Raw genomic sequence first — 20,135 nt, forward strand, 5'->3', positions numbered from 1 at the left:
GGATTTCCACCTCATCACAAAAAAGGACTTTGATCGCGTAATTAAGACTATAGTCCAAGGTCAGCAACACGACCAGTCACCACAGCACCTCACAGCACCTGTACCTTCACGAGTATGGTGCAAAGTTCAATGATCATGGGCAGCGCGGCAGCGGTCAAAGGTCGCAATTTATAACATGACAAACGCGTCGCTTAGCCATACAAATTAGATTAACACACACTTGTATTATTAGTACTAAAGTGTGAGTGTGTTACCTCTTCACGCCCAAACCGCTGGTCCGATTTTGATGAAGGATTAAGGAGGTACCTTGGATTAACATAATGGCTACTTTTACCGGATTTCGTTAAAGAAGGGTATCTTTTTTGCCCCTATAAACGTAATAAAGGCACGTTATAAATATAAAGAATAATAAACATCTAGTTAGTAGTAGATACGAATAGAGGTCCTCACAGTGGCCCCTTGCGGCATTTTACATGAGTTTACGGCTCCTATTTTAATTGTATTTTAAAGAAAATTTTGTATAGCTACTGCAACAGATTAAAAAAGTCAACGTAATGCGGGCATAGCACCTTGCAGGGCAACAGCCCAGTTGTCTAACAAGATAAAATATTTATCATAAAGATAAGGAGAGTAATGATATTACAACACAAACTGATTATTAAGTATGTATATAATATAGATATTATATTTATAGAACATGTTGCAGTATCGTGATTTCTTAAATAGATGTCAAACCTAAGTTATGAACAAAATAAACAACCTCTTCCTCCTCTCTCCTACTATTGTTCTATGCTGTGCCCGACAGGGTTCATAATTGTTACTAAATTATAAATGAACATAACAAACTCTACTGAACAAAAATTATGTACATACATACAAACTGAGAACCTTGTTTTGAAGTTGATTAAAAACGAACGTTAACCGTATTGATCGGATATATATGAATTTTGAAATATCTTATAAGCAACATAGCTTGGTGAAATATAATATTTTTACAATGTAACTTTTCGCTAAGGGCGATTTTTTGTGAATTTCTCTTCGATACTATTCAGTGGAAAGTAGGTTTTCATGGTGAATGAATGAAATATCACTATTTTACACAGCTTTACGCGTTTATGTATTCATTTTAAGAAACTTACCGAATACTCATCAATAATTGCGTTGGTGATAATTATCAAATGTTCGATAATAGAAGCTTGATAATCTGCTATCATTACTGTTTGACATTCCGAACCAACGTGCGGATAAATGAACGGAAAAATAAAAAAGCGTTTTTTTTTATCGGACGGGTACCACACAGCAAGTCCCTCCTTTACATTATACATATACTTATGTATAATAGGGGGAGGATGTAAAACAAAATATCCACGTACCTTCCTTCTTACTTGCGATTATTCAAATACTCAATTTAATCTCTGTTGCAAATGATGGGGCAAACTAGTGAGAGTATCCCATTTGTTGATGCGATTGACAGATTCATGGACACACGATTCACAAACACAAGTGGAGCACTGCAAAGACGATAAGCGTATTTCTTTTTATTGCCATCGACCTAAGAATTTTCAAAAAAATAAAAGAACCAACATAATTTGTCGACAATTTATTAAAACATCAAAACATGACGGTTTGAGCTGCTAAAGTATATACAACATAACATAAAAGGCACTATCTACCAGAGTTAGTTAAAGCTCAATTAAAAACATAATTAACTAATTTAAATTACAATAAAAATAATGGTACAACGCAATAGTCAAAATGAATTATGTGGGCATAGATGTAAGACTTTTTAAATATTAGAAGTACTGAAAAAATGTCGATTCATATTATAATTGCGATTGCAATAGAAATTATCAATAATCCCCGGAATTATTTCCAGACGCTAATAAATCTTTATACATATTATCCTAGACAACATTAAGATATTTATTGGGTAATAAAAAGTATTGCTTATAAAGTGGTGTACAAGATATTAGAAATCCAAACTCCATTTGTGATTATGTGATGATAGTCACTCGATTTTCATTCAGAAATAATGAACTGAAATATTTCAGTGTAATTTTTGATTTGATTATCTCGTTTGACGTGGTTTTTAATCGCGTTTTATTTTTAACTGACTTTTTAGACAAGAAGACTGTCATGGTATGTATGTTATGCGGAGGAATGAAAGTCATGTGGTAAAGGTGTTGAGTATGGATGTGGATGGATATAGGGGAAGAGGACGACCAAGGAAACGATGGATGGATTGTGTGAAAGACGATATGGCTGCAAAGAATGTTTCTTTTGAGAAGACGTCGGATAGAAAGGTATGGAATGGAAGGAGAAGACATGTTGCGAAGACCCCAAATAATTATTGGGATAAGGGCAGGGGCAGCAGGGGCATGATGATGATGATTTTTAGACAAGAAGACACACCAACATTGTTTAACTTTCTTTACAGTACCTATACAAATAAAGTATAATTTCAATCTACCCATCATATCACTAAAATTTATGCAACTCTTTGTACTATTTCACTGCATATTTCGTTCGGAATCGTATAACTAAAATATAATATAAACAATAAAAAGAAAATACGTTTATTCTAAAACCGTTATATCTAACAAGGCACATACATATTGTAAATAAATAACATATTATGGATATGACTGGGATACATTAACCATTGTTCCTGAAAGGCTGAAAAATATAAAACTTAGGCCCGATTTGTCATTCGTCAGATAAATTTTATCTGAGGAATAAATAATATGGCCGTTTGACATATTTTCTATACAAAAACTGTCAAAACGTCAAAGATATTCGTCGAATAAAAGTTATCTGGCGGTTGAAAAATCGGCCCTTATTCATATTATGCATACTATTACTAATTAATAGATTTCCCGACTCTTACTAGCTGTTGCCCGCGTGCCCGCCAACTACAAATCGGAAATGAACAAACATAGTTATGAATTGATCCTGTTGTCCTATGTTATAACTATATGTGTACCAAGTTTCGTTTAAATCCATTCAGAAGTTTTTGCGTGAAAGAGGAACAAACATCCACACATCCTTACGACCTACACCTTCGCGTTTATGATGCTAGTAGGATTGTAGGATATACGGCACCCAGATCAAGATATGCTGACGTGGTCGTGAACTAATTTATCAGATACCTGATGCGCGGTTGGTTTGGAAATATCAGCCTTTCAGTACCAAGGTATATAATTAACCATTTAACACTATTGTTTATAAGTTGGAGTCTTGTCTAACGATCAGAACTTCATCCTGTAGCTTGCCTGAACCAATTTTGCAGCTGGAATTCACTATTAGCCCCTCCATCCTGTGAGCAATAATAATTTCATGATAAGTTAAAAAGCCATACTAAGAAAAAAAAACCATAAAATCTTAAGTGTTTACTGTAATTTTGGCACACGTCGCTATAAAACTTAATCGAAGCTCATCATTTGGGGCGAATCTCAAAGACACATTTCAAAGAAATTTAGACCTCACCGTCTCACATTTTGGGTTGAATTTCAAAAACGCACATTTCTGAAAAATTTAGTATCGTATTAATTTTTATCAGCTTTTTAGACTGATGTAGTATGGGAGTTTGTGTAAGTCTGCCTGTTTGCAATATATAGTATGTTTTTAAATAAAATTATCGCATAAGTCTCACCCTAGCGTGCTCGTCTTATGATCAGCGTTTCCTTCCGCCGCGGCGTCGACCTCGCAGCGTATGCACTGCTCGCTGCAGCCTGAGATCTCGGTATCAGTGAGCTCGACTCGTGATCCGGAGTACATCTGTATGCCGACGCCGCAGTTCTTGATCGTACAGTTCTTTAACACCACCTGTAAAGGTAATATATGATGATACAACTGCTTTTCTATTATACCCAAAGGTTGACTGGTAGATAATGCCTCGCGGCATTAAGTGTGTATAATGGTATGTTATGTATTAAGTCATGTACCACAATTGTACATAAAAGTTTAACAGATAAATAAATAAAATAATATGGTACGTAGAAATATGAGATAATTTTAGAGGGCTGCACGGATGGCCGAGTGGTTGAAGTCACCACGCCTAGCCCACTGTGGGCGACGTGTCCCTTGTTCGATTCCCTAGTATGACAAGCATTTGCGAAATCTACGAACGCTTGTTCTAATTCTGGGTGCCTTAGTGTATGTTACTTGAATGGGTGAATGTTTGTGAAACTTATCGTGAAGCAAGTATTAAATTAAATTATTGTATTAAATTATCGTGAAGCAAGTATTAAATTAAATAATGCGGCTGTCGATTTTCTTAAACTTTGAACGCGAATTTTAGTCCTGTTCACGTTAACTCTCGCGAAACTGGGTCAGATCATGATCAAGGAGTTACCACCTAGGAGTGCAAAAACTAGTCTTACTATATCAAATAAGCTTCGCGAATATAGTATTGAAAAGCGTTAATGAAGTCTCTTAAAAAGATTTGTATTATCTTCAATACACGTTATTGCTTTGACTAGCGAAAAGGCGTTTAATTACCAGTATATTGTCGATTCGAGATCTTTTTTAATTGTCTTTTGGACACAATTTTTTTACTTCGGATGACCCCATACTAGTAGAAAATCTATAGATAAGATTCCTTTTAGGTTTTAAATATACATACCTGCGCTCCTTTATGAACTACGATGCCAGAGTAGAAGTTATCAAACGTGCATTCTTCTATTAGTATTTTAGCACCAGACATCGCCACAATGCCTTGAGCAAAATCACTCTGAAATAATTTTATTAATAAAGACATAGTTCAGCAGTCTACAGGGATATTTTGAAGAGAGTAGTAGAGAATACAATGAATTCGAAGATCCTATTAAACGGCTTTGTATAAAAAAAATAAACAACAAACAAAGCAACTTTACCAGAGCTATTCAAAAAACTTTCCGAACACCGTTTGACTACACAAATGCCAAGTGTAATAAGGCACGCCCAACCAACGACGCACGACCTATCGCAAGTTCTTTCTCCGCATAGGATAAACACCTGTTTTCCATACTATATACTATAATTACTATATCAAGCATTTGTGTGAGTCCGTGTGTTTAGTGCATGTGACTTAGAGATCCTCCTCTCTTCTGCATTGTCGTGCCCTAGAGGGTCCATAGTGTACTACTAACATTATGTAACACTTTTTCTACATATGGAGTTCAATAAAAATAGAGATAATAAATATAGAATAAAATGTATAGATCTATACTATATAGTGTGTGTAACAGTGTTTATCTTATTATTGTATGTATTAATTTTATTTCTTATATCTGTGTTATGTATCCGTTTATGTTTTTAACAATAGTGCACCATCTATCTCTGTATATACTGATATTTTTCCTGTCCATCCAAAGGTTGTCTGGAAGATCGGTTTTGGCGACACGACCGCCATTGTACCCTAATATTGTATGTATGAAGAATCATTGCCGCAATTCCAAGGTGTAAAATAAATCCCATCTAATCTACACTGTAGCTGACCTGGTCGCTGCCAGGCTGGTCGCAGAGCTGGCAGTCGCTGAGGCGCAGGTCCCCGGCGCGCGCCAGCAGCGCGGTGGCGGCGGCGGCGCACTGCAGCCGCAGCGAGCGCAGCCACACCCGCGAGCTCACCACCGCCACGCACGACCGCATGTCCGACGCGAGGAGGGTCGCTCCTGGGGACACGGCATGGGCTCATAAACTATATGTTTAAGTCATGTGTATGGATTATTTCACTACTAGCTAAAGAAGCGGAGGTTCACGTTTACGCTGGAATACCGAATAAAACCGAAGAAATATATGAAATGCTGCCTTGACCTTAAGAACACTATACCTAAAACAAAATTCTGCAAATATTTCTTTATTTTGAAAAACCAATATTAAATTCTAAATCAGTCCCTACAAAAAAAGTTTTATTCCCTCATTTCCGAGGTTATTACATGATAAATTAGCATCCTATAGTCAGATGCAGGAGGCATTGTACTCATGGTTCAAATTAATTAACACTACCCTCTTCCTCTCCCAAGGAGGTGGGTGTCAACAAGGTGTCCCACGACAAACAGAATGAAAGAGTTTACTTTACCAATTTACTGTCTTACAATTTAATAAGAAATTATTTTCATATCATTTTATATTACAGTAAATTAAAAACTATGAACTATACCTTTAAAACTGGTAATATTGATATTGGACAGCGGCACCTCTGGTAGACTATAAGTATTACTGCATAAAACTAATTCTTCTGGTTCTAGAGCCAATGCTTCTTCTGCTGACGTCATCACGCTGAGAGTGTACTCGCTAGTCAAATGGGAGACTAGGAACTTTGAGAGCTCTTCAAATTCGAAGATTGAACCGCCTTGCCATAGTGCTACGACCTAAAAAGGTTATTTGCATTAAATTCTTACACAAAAAGCTGTCACATAAATTACCTGTACTTCGTTTAGGTATTTAAAAACGGTTGACCATCCTTTTATGTTAAAAGAACTCAGTTTAAAATAAAATGCGACTTAAAACACAAAAAAAGCAACAATAAAGATTACAAAATCAAACATATCACTGAAATAAATCAGTCATTTAAAATGTGTTTTGCTTAAAAAGACACGCCAAGACTTCGATCCTCTATTATAAGATTGTTTACCTTTTTTAATACCTAAATGGAGTAAAGGTATAATAAAAAAAATGTTATGGTGGCCTAACGGCTCTTTGCAGGGACTTTCGAGTTACACATACATCGTTTCGAGATATCCTGAGTAAACATTATTAATTAAATAATTACTTATGCTGTAGCCACACTAACTAAAAATTCCATTAATTATTGCGATTATTTGACAACGGCATTAACACTTTGCCGTTCAGCGCTAGGCGAGAGCTCAAGTGGCGGTACATAAAAAATAAACTAAATAATTTAACGCTAATGGGCATTGACGTTAGTCACTAGTGTGGCACTAGCATTATATCATACTAGCTGACCCGTCAAACGTTGTTTTGCCTTATAAATTATTTCTAGTTTCCGGACAAATTCTAGTGTAGACAAAAAGTAAGTGAATGCTACATTATAAAAAATATATATATAACCCTTATCATTTAGGGGTATGAAAAATAGATGTTAGCCGATTCTCAGACCTACTGAATACGGAGGAGTACGGTAACTAAAATCGTGACACGGGAATTTTATATATTAGAAGAAAATGAAATCAATACTTACATTCCTCTTACTCTTATTCTTCTGCCATTTCAACTTTTCTTTGGCGAGATACTGTTCTCGAATTAGCGAGTTCTCGTATAACGTCCATTTTGACATGAGCCCGTCCAGGCGGGCATTCATTTCAGCACACAAAGAAATGTAGTTTGGTGGTAGGAGGGAATCTAAAATACGAATACCTCAAATTACATACAAACACGAAAACTGTGGCTGAAAAACATGGGCTTTTACTAGCAGTTTTAGGCCCACTAGAAAGAAAGAAAATATCTACTGGTATAGTATAGAATCATAAAATAAAGTTACGTTTATTTATTTTGACTAAAACAACATTATCAAGAATAAATAAATACTAAATGTGGTACTTAACAATAAAATTAAATGCAAAAAAAAATAACAGTAGTGTGTGTACTAGAATAGTGTTCAAATATTAATTTAAGAAATCATCAAATAGTATAAGATAGCAGTTTAATTGTAGTCGGCAATCAGACTGTAAGTTGGGTTTGCAGTTATATTGCAATTGTGTGAACAGCATTCACACTGGACTCAAACTTGGCTCCAACTCTGCTACTAGTATAGATAACAATTGGGGAATTCGTGGATTGCAGTTGAAATGTGGTTGTTCTATCTAGAGCCTAAAGTCCACTTACCATCATCATTAGCCAAGTCACCCTCACACAGCGACGAGTCTAGCTGCCTTAACTTCTCATGGGCATCAATGGCACTGTTTCTGAGTAGTGTGATGGAGCGGGCCACACAATTTGGTATTGTACCATTGTGCATGTCCGACCAGAGTTGCATACGATCTTCTATCGTGTTCGGTAAGAGGATCTTGTCATCTGCCTCGTCCCACGGCATCCAGATGTCTGTGTAGTAGAATCTAAGGGAATAGAACATGAAATATGTGATAACATTCTTCACACTTCAATAAGGATGAAAGACAACAAGATTCCAATGTGTCAACATGGTCTGTTGTACTTAAATACTTTAAATGTTGATTACAATTTGGGTGGTAATAAAGATCAGAGGTCCTATAAACCCCATTATTGCGAGGTGACGCTATACGCTGTGTACTGCGCAGTCCTATTTCCATAATAATAATAAGTCTTAAAGACATGGCGGAAGGCACTTAGATATTCTACAAAGGCATGCTTTTCTCATTCCAAAAACGTCAAATGTTAAGAGCGGGAATAATAAGTTCGAGAGTATTAATCTCCAAACTTATTTACTGTTCAAAAACAACCTTAATCTGACATGTCACACTTACCTCAACAGATCAATAAACTCTGCGGTTGTCGCCGCATTAATACATTGTTCCCTCTGCTTTGTGGTCGGCCAGAGCTCAATCAGTGGCACATCTACTATATTCTCCGGCAGTGATACGGACTCGTGTTGAACACTCAGTACGTCTATACACGCTGAGAGATTCTCAAAGTCCACTGATGTTACTGTTACGTAGGCAACACAGGGGAATCTTACTTCTGTGAAATTTAATTAATGTTCATTTAGTAAACTCTTTCCGCATATGACAGGTGTTTGTTTGCAGTAGGAGACATTATCATATATCTTGTTTTCTTTTTTTTATTTTAGCTGGTCTTAATAATTAATCAAATGTATCCTTTAAAGAAACTTAACTATGGAAACATTTAAAAGCTTATTGGGGGTGAGATCAATGCCAGTTTTGTATCATATCACAGTGTAGTGTAAATAAAACAGTAAGGAAGAAGTAAACCTACCAAACTTTTTACAGAACTCTTTGGACAGTTTCCACAGTGCGTCCCACCCGACCGGCTCCACCAACAACTCGGCCTGTATGCTCCACTGCTCCCGGGCGGTGCCGCGGCCCGAGCTGAACACCCGTAACAGTTCTTGCAGGATCTCATTGTCACTGCGTGAGAATGTAAACACTGATGGCATCTGGAATGTAAAAAAATACATTTTTAATAAATTGTTAGGCGATTCTGAACTAATTATTATTATCCTGTGTGTAAAAGCCCAGTATGGTTAAGTCAATTAGTTAAGAATGTCTTCTGTAAAATACTGATCGATAGAACGTGCGCTAACGATAAAACTTTGACAAAACGTACATGATATAAGGTTTAATAACATCACATTCACTACAAACCTCAATTTTAATATATAAATAAGAGTTGGAGAAACTAAAACGTTATAATTAGGCCAAAAACGCCTTCAAAACATCGGTAAAAAGTTGTTACAATGAGTCATCGACTAAAATAACACTTACTGCTCCTGAAATACATTATAAATCAAATGTTCGACTAAGAAATACAACATTTACCTTTACTTTCGTTTTAATTCGTAATAAAACACTTCAATTACACACAAGTAACACGGAAAAATAAAATTGTTCTGTTTTTGTTCGACCGCTAACTCAAGTTTAAAATTCAAACTGGTAAGATGTCAAACTATTTAAATGACGTCTAATCCCAAAACGTTTCGTTACGCGCAAACGTTTGAGAGGCACCAAAACATCGTCGTAATTATTAGACTTAGTTGTGTTTAGAATTGTTTTAATTTTTTTGTCAATAAATTTAAATAAATATAAGGGTTTCATCCGTTCTATTCAAATCATGCAACACGTATGAATAAAATTTTATACGTCTTACATTTATAAAAATTAAGGTAGTTACCTCTCTAACCTTATCGATCTGCTCTAGAGCGAGTATCATCATCAATCACAATTATGTGATAATCTAATTGTAAATTGTTCTAGATTGAAATGACAATGACCTTAAGCAGGACGGCACATAACACGATGTAGAGCGGCGCGGCGGCGCGGGCGTCTCTCTTTCGTAATTGCAACAGGTTTACCTTAAGCCAGATATTTGAAGACAAAACATCGTTAAAATAAAAAATGAACATCGAGGTTTCGGCTACGATTGGTACGGTGGTAGAATAGGATGGGTGACATCTTCGAGTTGCAAATCTGTTTTTCTTTCTTTTGCTTGTACAAAGTCCTGTGTCGCAAAAAAAAAATCGTCGACAGTATTCAACAAAAAAAAAACGGTCAAGTGTGTTTTGTTGAACACTGTTTTCCTTAAATAAAATTAGTTGACAATAAAAATAGCTCCTTTTTTTTAATGACCCCACTGTGGTTTAGTTCTCAAATAAATTGCTACCTATTATTATTATATCCTTAGACAATTCCAAGCATCCGTAGCAGCAACAAAGCGTATCGTTAAGATCACAAAACATTATTTTCCGGTGTTAGGACGTATTATAATGTTGTAAAATTATAGGTTTCTAGAATAATAGGTAAGATCATGAAGTAATCTGTGCTTTATGAGCGCTTTAAATTGTTTTATTATAACATAGTAATAGGGTTTCGTATGATCGTTGCAAGTCGAAGGCATCACAAATATAATATTATCAGTTTATATGCAGCAATGCGCAGCAAATACCTACTTTGAAATATAAAAAAATGTGTAAGAAATATATAATCTTCAGAGAGGAATTGATTGACCGAAAACTCGGTGTGCCGGCTGAATACGATTGAAAAAAAAAACATATTTTATGGTGATTCGATTATTTTTCGTATTAAGTGTACACGTGCTAGTAATTTTGTACACGTGTCATACACAGCGCCTTATAAAAAAATTGAGGCAAAGCGCCGCTATCATTCAGCCAGACACCTGCAAATGCTGCACCCAACTGAAAACCCGAGGGATATACCTAGGTAAACAATTAGGTCAGATTTTTAGGTTCATAAAGGTCCCTTGAAAGTAAATGGCTAACCCTAATAAAAATACCTTGTATTTAAATTACTCCGAAGGTGCTAATTATGTCAACATCAATTTCCTTTACATTGTTTCAAATTATACTATAAAGTTTATAACGTCGAAAGAGGTAGAATTATTGCCAGTTCCCAAGGGGCTTTTGGAGTACTAAAACTGTACTTGGACGATCTGTGGAAATAGTGTTTCAATATAAAGTACCATATGTTATACTGCCGCGGAGCGTGCAAAGTCCTTTTTACGCGTATAGAAGGTTAGTGTATATATTTAGTGTGAAACAGTGTTAGTGCTACGCTAAAATTGACCGTAAGTACTTAAATATTGATAAAAAAGAACTTATATATCTATATTTCTATACTAATATCTAAAGCTGAAGAGTTTGTTTGAACGCTGTTGTAGTACTTCTGCGCTGCTCTTGGGTTTAGCCTTGAGTTTTTGTATTATTGGGTCCCAAGTAGGTGATATCTTCCAGCCATCTTCTCTATTGAAATTAGGGTGTTTTTTAATCTCAATAGTGACATCACGACACAGTGAGCTCGTACTGCGTAGGTCGGACCATAAATAATTAATTAAAAATATGAAGGTAGAACGAGCAACATCTTCTGTCAAGACGAACACCATCTCAGTCTGCCCGTGACCATGATACCTGCAAAGGTGTCGAAACGTCGGGAACTAAAACCAAAAATTAAACCGCGATAAAATCCGTAAAAGTCGTTTCATTTCAATACTTATAAGAAAAAATACAGAACAACCTCCTCCTTTTCCGAGTCGGTTGAAAATCGGATAAGTAGTTTTAGCGTTACTTAACGTATTTTCCTTCTGCCTTTTTTACCTATCCTCCGGCTCCTTAGGCTCCGTTCCTATATATCATACGGTGATGATTCCTCAGATTTTTTTTATTGATCAGACCTATAGCTACTGAGATTAGCGTGTTCAAACAAACAAACTCTTCAGCTCTATATATGACCTATTAGTATGTAGATTATCTAATAATTAAGAGTAAACTACTATAGCAAAAAAAAACCACATAGCCTTCATCATAAAATAAACGTTGACATATTATTACAGTTTATTTTTCCGTAGAACAACTATTGCTATGGCCTGCGCGTGCGCCGCCACTTGGCTTGGAAATACCGTGCAGAATAGTTCGCCTATTTTTTTTTAAAGGACGTGTAGTGTTGTGTTCTGTATTCAATTCGTTCTTTGGAATTTAAGGGTAAGTTTCCTGCTATTTATTTTGGTACTAATACCAGATTAAATGTATGTGAAAGAGGGATGTAGAATGGATTTAAAAAGTAAAAAAGAATAAGCCTCTTAGATACATAGATGAACAATATTAGACATGTATTTTCGCCCTTAAATTAACAATAACTAAGGGGCTTGTGACGTACTGAATAAGCAAAATCAATAGGTACACACAAAAGTGACGTCATGCAAAAGTTCCATTCACTGTAATTGGATCAATTTACGTTTGCGAGAATGTGCCTGAAAAAATGTGTATCCAATATTATTCATTACCCGATGGAGATTAAAAAAAAACATTTCGTCACAACATACCTAGGTACCTACCTAGGTATGTATGAATATCCAAAATGTTGTGCTATTGGTATATTTCGGTTATTTATTGAGGAATGTGCAAAAAAGCTCATATATATCTTTTACCCTCACATAATACCATTTACCTTTAGAATTCAAGGAGATGGTAGAGACAAAAGTGAAGGTTATTTGTATATAGGCTACACAAACAATCAAGTTACATGTATAACTTAAGACACCCAGACTCAGAACAAGTATTCGTGGATCATATAGAAATTTAATCTAATAAGTTTCTATATGATCCACGAATGCTTGTTATCGCTTTCCCCGATACTAGCATAGGTACTAGTATCGGAAAAGCGATATATCGGCTGAGTGGCTGACCTTTACCACTCGCTTATCCCAAACCCAGCCAAGAAGTTTATTTTTCGGAAGTACTCAAGTCAAATCCTATTCCATGGACCTTAGTAAGATACTTCTGTATCTCTCTGATTTGTTTGTGCAAGTCTAGATACTTGCAATACTCCTTAAGCGCAAAAAGATGTTGACTTTAGTTCATTCCCCTCCTTCCAGATCTTATCCTCAATACGCAGCGTATTACTATCATCAACTTCCTTTTATCAGGCATAAGTAGTTGGTCTTAGATCGTCTTTAATCAAGTTCAAGTTCTCTATGGAATTTAATACTTATGTCGCGGGGGGTTTCACAAACATACAATTCACATGCACAAAGTCACCCAGACTCGATCAGATCGAACCCGCGACACTTCGCGCAAAGTGGGTTTGGCTTGATGACCTCGACCACTCGGCTATCCGTACAGTCAGTTCATTCTAGTTACCTGGACCTAAATAACTTTATCTTCTCCCAGAGAAACACCATGTGGTTAATACTGGTGTTTCTGCCAATCGCTGCTTTCTTGTACTGGCAGTATTGGAAATTGACTCACAAACGGCTGTTGGAGCTAGCAGCGAAAATACCAGGACCACCGGCGTTGCCTATACTTGGCAATGCGCTGTTGTTTTCCGGTGACCCAGAAGGTAAGACATCCGTGTAAGGCCGACTGAAGGCCAACCACATCCTAAAGAAAAATCCTTACAGTAGAGAAAGAGACAACGCTATGTTCCGTGTATTCTCTTTCATACTTCTGCGACAGCCCCCTGAATATAATAATAATAGGAAGAATAGTTTAACTTACTTGGCACCTAGGAATCACGCCAACATTCACTGTGTTAATTGTTAAACAAGGAAAATATAGTTCAATAATTATTTAAGAACACGTGCATTTGCTCGAAACATATTACATTTAATAATAAAAAAGTTAAATCTCTGGCTTTCTGAGATCTTCGTGCATTGTCACTTGTTGACAAAAAATTTCCTTTGGACTATTTTAGACCATGAAACTAACCTGGTAAAAAAATTGGTGACAACAAAAATCTGACGAGCATTTCTTCTGAATTAACTTCAAGGGATTCGGTGTTGATTTCTAAAATTTAATAACTTTAGTTATTAGATTTTAAATTCAGTAGAAAGAAACGGCTTCAAACAAATACGTAAAAGGCTACACACTGAACCGTCCGACTTCCTTCGTCCCTTTCCCAGTCCATTAGTCTTGGAACGGGCTTGGTTACAACAAGGCAATAGTAATGAATGTCAACCTCTGCTTTCCCAGAGATGCTACACAACATGGCAGTAAAGCCGTATGGAGAATATGCAAGGTTTTGGCTTGGACCTGACCTTAATATCGCTGTGAAAAACCCGGCAGATATCAGGGTAAGAAAAAGTAAACATTATTTTTCAGCTTCTGGTCAACACATTGAAGAGTAACAGAAAAGGCCTAACTTTGCTATTATTAAAGGGAGATTTTTTTGTGGATGTGCAGGGGTTGTTAGAAAGGCTAAAAACTAAATTTGTAGGGTTGCCACTCTTGGGAAAAAATCATGAAAGAGGCAAAATGGTTCTCGCGTAAACAAGCTATCCTATGTTTAAATGATAATGATACGACTCAAAATGATTTGTAATGTAAAGACGCTGCCGTCCGTAGACTCTATTAACTCCTTAGTCAGTGGAGTCTGACTGACTGTTTGGCACTGGGGATCTAACCTGCATCTTTGTACAACTTATAAATATATACATAGAAACCAAAGTTTTTTTTACCCTTCAGCGCAAAAAGTGAGTTGTTATAAGTGTGACGTGACTGAATGTCTGTCTCTGCGACATAGCTCCTGAACGGATAAAACGAATTTAATGTAGTTCGTTTGTATTATAGGTGAATTACGTGCGAGTATTCTTAAGCATATTTGATAAAAATCTAAAGATTAGGAATTTACAGAAGTTTTTTTAATTTATGTATTTTTGTTGCTTCTGTTCCAGGATTTACTTACAAGCAACAAATTAAGCAAGAAGGGCCCCACGTACGAGTTTCTGAAGCCGCTTCTTGGATATGGTCTTATAGTTGGCGGTATGTTTTGGGACATGGTCTCATATTGTATTGTTTAATATTCCCTCCATTTTATGGTTGAAACAAAGTTCTTATTAAATAGTAGTCAGAAAAAAATTAAACATCTTTCCTTGGCGACAAGAAACCTAAAACTTGCAATGAATGATTCAAGTTGTATAAAAGTCCAAACCACTTTCAGGCCCAAACTGGCGCCAACACAGGAAGATAGCCATTACATCTTACAACAAGAAGTGTGTGTCGCAATTCTCACCGGTCTTTAACAAAGAGGCTGAGCAGATGGCCAGGGTCATCAGCAATAGAGACCCGAATGTGGCATTCGATGTCTATAAAGACGTCGTGAAATGCACCACGCAGTGTGTCAATCGTAAGTTCCTTCCATCTTGTATATTTAGGCATATTATATGTATATTGTTCCTCTTTCCTGCAGCCTTTACCTGTCTAGCTGCAAGTTACCTAATTACTTGTTCCTTTTTTACATGGCACGTTTGAAAGTCTGAAACTTATTCACACGTTTTACGTAAACTCATTTGCTGACAACAGTTCTCTACTCACAGCCCTTTCGACCATGTAAGGTTCTCCTGAAATCTTTACACTCTTACGTGTACCATTAATGATTGAGTTATAAGTTAAGCTCAAAAAAAACGTGTTGAGTCTGATCTCGAAGTATCTTCATAGCTTTTCAGTATACAGCAAAGTTAGTCATTGTTTTTTCTGGTTGCAGAAACTTTGATGGGATTGACGAAAGAAGAATCACTAAACATTAGCAGACTGGATGAGTTAGTGGAACAGACGCGAAAGTAAGTTCTACAACAATCAAATTCTTATTATCTTTTTATTTACAGTTGTCGCAGAATGTCTTCTTCTTCTATACCTTCCTATCATCTCACAAGAAACAGTTTTTAAATATTAAAATGATTGTTCTTTTCAGTTTGTATGAATTTGGCTTCGAAAGGATGAGAAAATGGTGGCTTCAGATCCCTTTCATATACTGGCTTTTGGGTTATCCAATAAGATTAAAGTATTTTACGAAACTGGTCGACGATTTCGCTAAAGACGTGGTGGAGAAGAGACGGAAAGCCCTGGCTGAGAGTACTCCGAATGAAGAGACCATGTGTATTGTGGACAGATTCATATTGTCCGGGGAGCTGAGTGAAGAGGAAATCAAGTTGGAGACGTTCACTGCTTTTACCTCTGTAAGATGTTTAAAGAGTTTTTTTGGAGGGTTTTCGGGCCGAAGTTGATTACCATTTTTTGCTACTTAAAGATTTCATTAAGAGCTTCCGTAAAAATATGTTTTGTTCCTATATTACATTATAACGCCGACGTTATCTGCGCGCACTCCAAAGCTGTTTGATCTAATGCTAAAATTAGCAATGTTTCACAGAATTGTGTAGAGTTGTAATGCGTCTTAATAATTGTTCACAGTCAGATATTTTTCACGACACTTTGCGTTTGTATTTAAAAGCTCTCTATCAACTATGATTACGTTTGAGTTCTAATTTGTAAATTCAAAGGTTGCCCTTTTTTTTCTTTTTAGTTAATTTAATGTGGCTACTTATGTTTACATCTATTCTCATATTGCCTATATAATTAGTGCAATTTGTAATTGGACTTCGGATCTTTGCACTAGTGCACTGCTTGATTTGTCGTCTCTTACTATAGGTACTTAATTGCTGTGATTTTACGACCCAATTACAAAATGCTAGATCGTGTCTAAGAAGTATCTACAGCTACGAGTATTTACAATATATTACACAGTTGTAGTCGTTTGCATCTCAATGAACAGGCACAATTACTGTGATTGCATCAGCGCCGGGCTTAATGCGTTGTCTTTTGGCCTGGGAATGATTGCAGCCCAAAAACTCCCTGCAAAATATAAACAAAGTAAAGGGTCTTTGTTGTAAATGTAAATTAGAATGTTGTGGTTTTCCCCCTCACCGATTTAGGGCGTTGATAATTAAGCCAGAATTGCCAAATAACAAATTGCAACTGTATCCTAAAAAGGAAAGTAGTCCTAGAGCTAGGCCACTTTACCAATGCAAACAAAAACAAAAGACTAAATAAGAAAAACTTATAATACTTAGCCATACATGTAGTTTTTTTTTTAGAAATTTTGGAGAAACTTCCTCGGAATTAAAAGAAAATTTGCAATTTAGTCTCCATTTCTTCTAACAATATACATCCCACTCATGCACAGCACTCATGTATAAATTATAATATATGTATGTATTTATAATCGAATGATTAACATTTTTTATCTTTTCAGAGTCAAGAACCAACTGCGAATGTAGCTTCAGGAATTCTTATGATTCTTGCACATTTACCAGACTGGCAGGTTTGTAAATTCGAACTTATGAAAACCTATCTGTAATCTAGAATTGAATTGCATTGAAGCTTGTATTATAAGTAAACACAACTGATACTCACTACTGCTGTGTAAGAACTGTATCACAGCTGAGATACAGCTAAACAGCTGAAATTTTGCGGAAGATTTATTTCTGTTGCCGCTATAAAATAGAATACGAAAAATCAAGATCGACATTCAGTTGTTACGTTCATAAATTAATTCTGTACCCACCCTCAAATTTATTTTGACCCGATCGTTCTTTTTCTTTAGCCTATGTGTACGAAACCCTCAGTTTTGCGGGTCCCACTTTACCGGTTATTTATTTCAGACCCATAAGCCACATTTAGGTAGACATTATTTATTATTATTTATAGACGTTATTTTTTTATTTTTTGAGTTCTCTGATTCTAGGACAAAGTGTACAATGAGATGTTAGAGGTGTTGGGTCCCAGTGGGCCAGTGGACGCCGAGCAGCTGAAGCAACTCCATTACCTAGACATGGTGCTTCTGGAGACGGTGCGCTACTTCCCCGCTGCTGTCCTTATACAAAGGACGGTTTTAGAGGACGTTAGTATTGACAATGGTATGTTGGATATGAAGACGTCCTAAGAGCCCACAAAGAATCATAATTATAACTGGCCCTGTGGAATTTCTGGTTACTTAAGGTTTTTGCTTATTTTATCAGGTAGGATCACCCTCCCGGCCGGCATCTCCGTTGTGTTTCCAATTCACGAATTAAACAACGACCCTCAATACTGGGAACACCCGAAGAAAATGATGCCGGATCGGTTTCTACCGGAAAACGTGAAACAACGGGACCCTAACGTCTTCGTACCGTTCAGTTTGGGACCTATGAACTGTTTAGGTAACTGTTTAATAATATAATTGAGGTGGCGAACAGCACTGGACGAATATGGGTTTAATTTTTTATATCTAGTAGCCAAGAAAATAATATTATCTATATACAAAAAAAAACTGATGAACTGAAATGCTAGCTAATCCTCTGAGCGAGGTAAAAGCCAACTTTTGGGTCACGAGAAGTGTCAACGAGACGCTTTGCTAGCTCAGCCAAGTGATATTTCTACAATCCTTAACATATAATGACAATAAATAACGCTCAAATGTATGGACCTTTAACCACAAGCGATATAAAAATGTCATTTGGCCCGAATTGATGGTTCAAAGTAGTTGGTGGGTAGGTAGGTACGTGAATTAACAAAACGTTATTCCCGAGACCGGGGCCGATGGAAAGCGCGAATGTACAGAGATTTTTTTTTTATTTATTTAAGAACTTTGTCGCTTGGCGACAACACCGTTCTAATTGTTACAAGGAGCTTGACAGATAACGAAATGTCCATGCATTTGAGCGTTATAAGCTGTTGTTGCTGAAATTAAATAATGTAAAAACTAGGTTATCAAAATTTCTCCTATTTTAATTGATCTTGTATAAGTTGTATAATTCTCTTCTAGGCCGTATCTACAGTCCAGCATTAGTCAAGACGTTAGTGGTGTGGGTGTTAAGATACGCATATCTGGAACCAGCCGGATCCCTGGATAATATCAAGCTGCACATTTCCGTATCCGCGACCAGCGCTGATGGTTGCCACATCAGAGCCAGGCCGAGACACAGTTAAATAAATGGCAGGACTTGTAATTAAATGATAAGGCTTTGGTTTTTCGTGATATTTGAGATTAGACACATTTTGGTTATTGGAAGAATAGGGTAATTGACTAAATATGACTAAATAAAAAGATCGAATTAATTTGTCAGTTAGATTTCTAGGAAATATTGAATGTATTAGTAGTTTCTTTTCTATTAAAATCTGAAGATAAAACAGACTAAAGCTAATGCTAATGTTTAACCGTATACGAGTGGGACTGTTAACGTCTTTTGACTTTAGCTCACAGATAAGTGACGTCACACGCGATTTCAACTTATAGTATGTTCTAAAAAGCACTAGCAAAAAAATAGAAATCTATCTGATGAACTATTTGTTTTTTTATTTGAATACCCAATTTGCAACATGTCCATATACCTACTTTTAAGATGTATTTATTATTAGACATTTCCACAACTTTAAAATTATGTTGTCCTTGTCCAGTTTTGAAACAATTTCATATTTTCATGGAAATAAAAGGTGACGAAATATTCGGAGAAGTTTTATTTTTGATCCAGCATTTTCTTGCAAGATGAAACCCTCGTTAACGATACCATTATAACGTCACACTGCACACCTCTTTTCATATGGGAAAGGTTTTAACATTTATCATTCAGCTTGCTCACTGCGAGTTGGCGATTTTAAATTCCAATACTTATTTGGAAACCAGGTTTCCTCATGATATTTTCCTTCAACGATTGTAAAAAAGGCACATTGGTAGATATTTTGCTTGCCATATAATCAAATATGCATGTCGTGATCACAAATCAATGCAGAGCAAGGCCTGAAAACTGTAAGGCTACCATGACATTTGAATCGAAAAACTCCATAAAAGCCAAAAATAATTACTTCAATTATTTTTCAAGTGGCAAACAAAATGATAATATGTAGAGTTTTATGTGGCAACAGGTGCCGTTTAGATCTTAATCTTATTTTCCTGTGTCACAATACTAAACAATACATTGGTAACCGTCTCGTTTAAACTGCACGATATGATGCTGTTATATGCGTGTGCGCGCATTTAAAGTGCTCAATTATACACACTAAAGTGTTTGTTGACTAATCTCGGTGGTTTTATAGTTTTTAACTGAACCTCATTTTTGAGGATAAACTTTTTTTTATGTCTGTGTAAAATAGTATGAATTATGTGTTTTTTTTAAACACTGAATTAGATCCTTAGTTCTACATAATATATGTTGTTCTATCA

General features: G+C 36.1%; 2 protein-coding genes across 2 annotated transcripts; one reads left to right on the forward strand and one right to left on the reverse strand.

Annotated features, from left to right (window-relative positions):
• Positions 1 to 1,585: 1,585 nt before the first annotated feature.
• LOC113493434 (protein nessun dorma) lies at positions 1,586 to 9,597 on the reverse strand. Its single transcript, XM_026871422.1, has 10 exons — positions 9,474 to 9,597; positions 8,911 to 9,091; positions 8,442 to 8,655; positions 7,825 to 8,054; positions 7,181 to 7,341; positions 6,140 to 6,350; positions 5,479 to 5,651; positions 4,625 to 4,732; positions 3,653 to 3,825; positions 1,586 to 3,316 (listed from the first exon to the last, which is right to left on the reverse strand). Exons 2-10 carry the CDS (start codon positions 9,089 to 9,091, stop codon positions 3,223 to 3,225), a joined length of 1,545 nt encoding a protein of 514 aa, XP_026727223.1. The 5' UTR covers positions 9,474 to 9,597; the 3' UTR covers positions 1,586 to 3,222.
• A 3,745-nt stretch (positions 9,598 to 13,342) lies between these two features.
• Positions 13,343 to 19,112, forward strand: LOC113493471 (cytochrome P450 4c3-like). The gene is made up of 10 exons (XM_026871474.1): positions 13,343 to 13,502; positions 14,135 to 14,235; positions 14,836 to 14,923; positions 15,102 to 15,287; positions 15,645 to 15,720; positions 15,852 to 16,116; positions 17,190 to 17,258; positions 17,682 to 17,853; positions 17,956 to 18,135; positions 18,741 to 19,112. The coding sequence occupies exons 1-10, from the start codon at positions 13,343 to 13,345 to the stop codon at positions 18,902 to 18,904; spliced, it is 1,461 nt and encodes a 486-aa protein (XP_026727275.1). The 3' UTR covers positions 18,905 to 19,112.
• Positions 19,113 to 20,135: the final 1,023 nt, after the last annotated feature.

Source organism: Trichoplusia ni, chromosome 1 (assembly GCF_003590095.1).
Source record: "Trichoplusia ni isolate ovarian cell line Hi5 chromosome 1, tn1, whole genome shotgun sequence".
In the NCBI taxonomy this organism is placed as follows: Eukaryota; Metazoa; Arthropoda; class Insecta; order Lepidoptera; family Noctuidae; genus Trichoplusia; species Trichoplusia ni.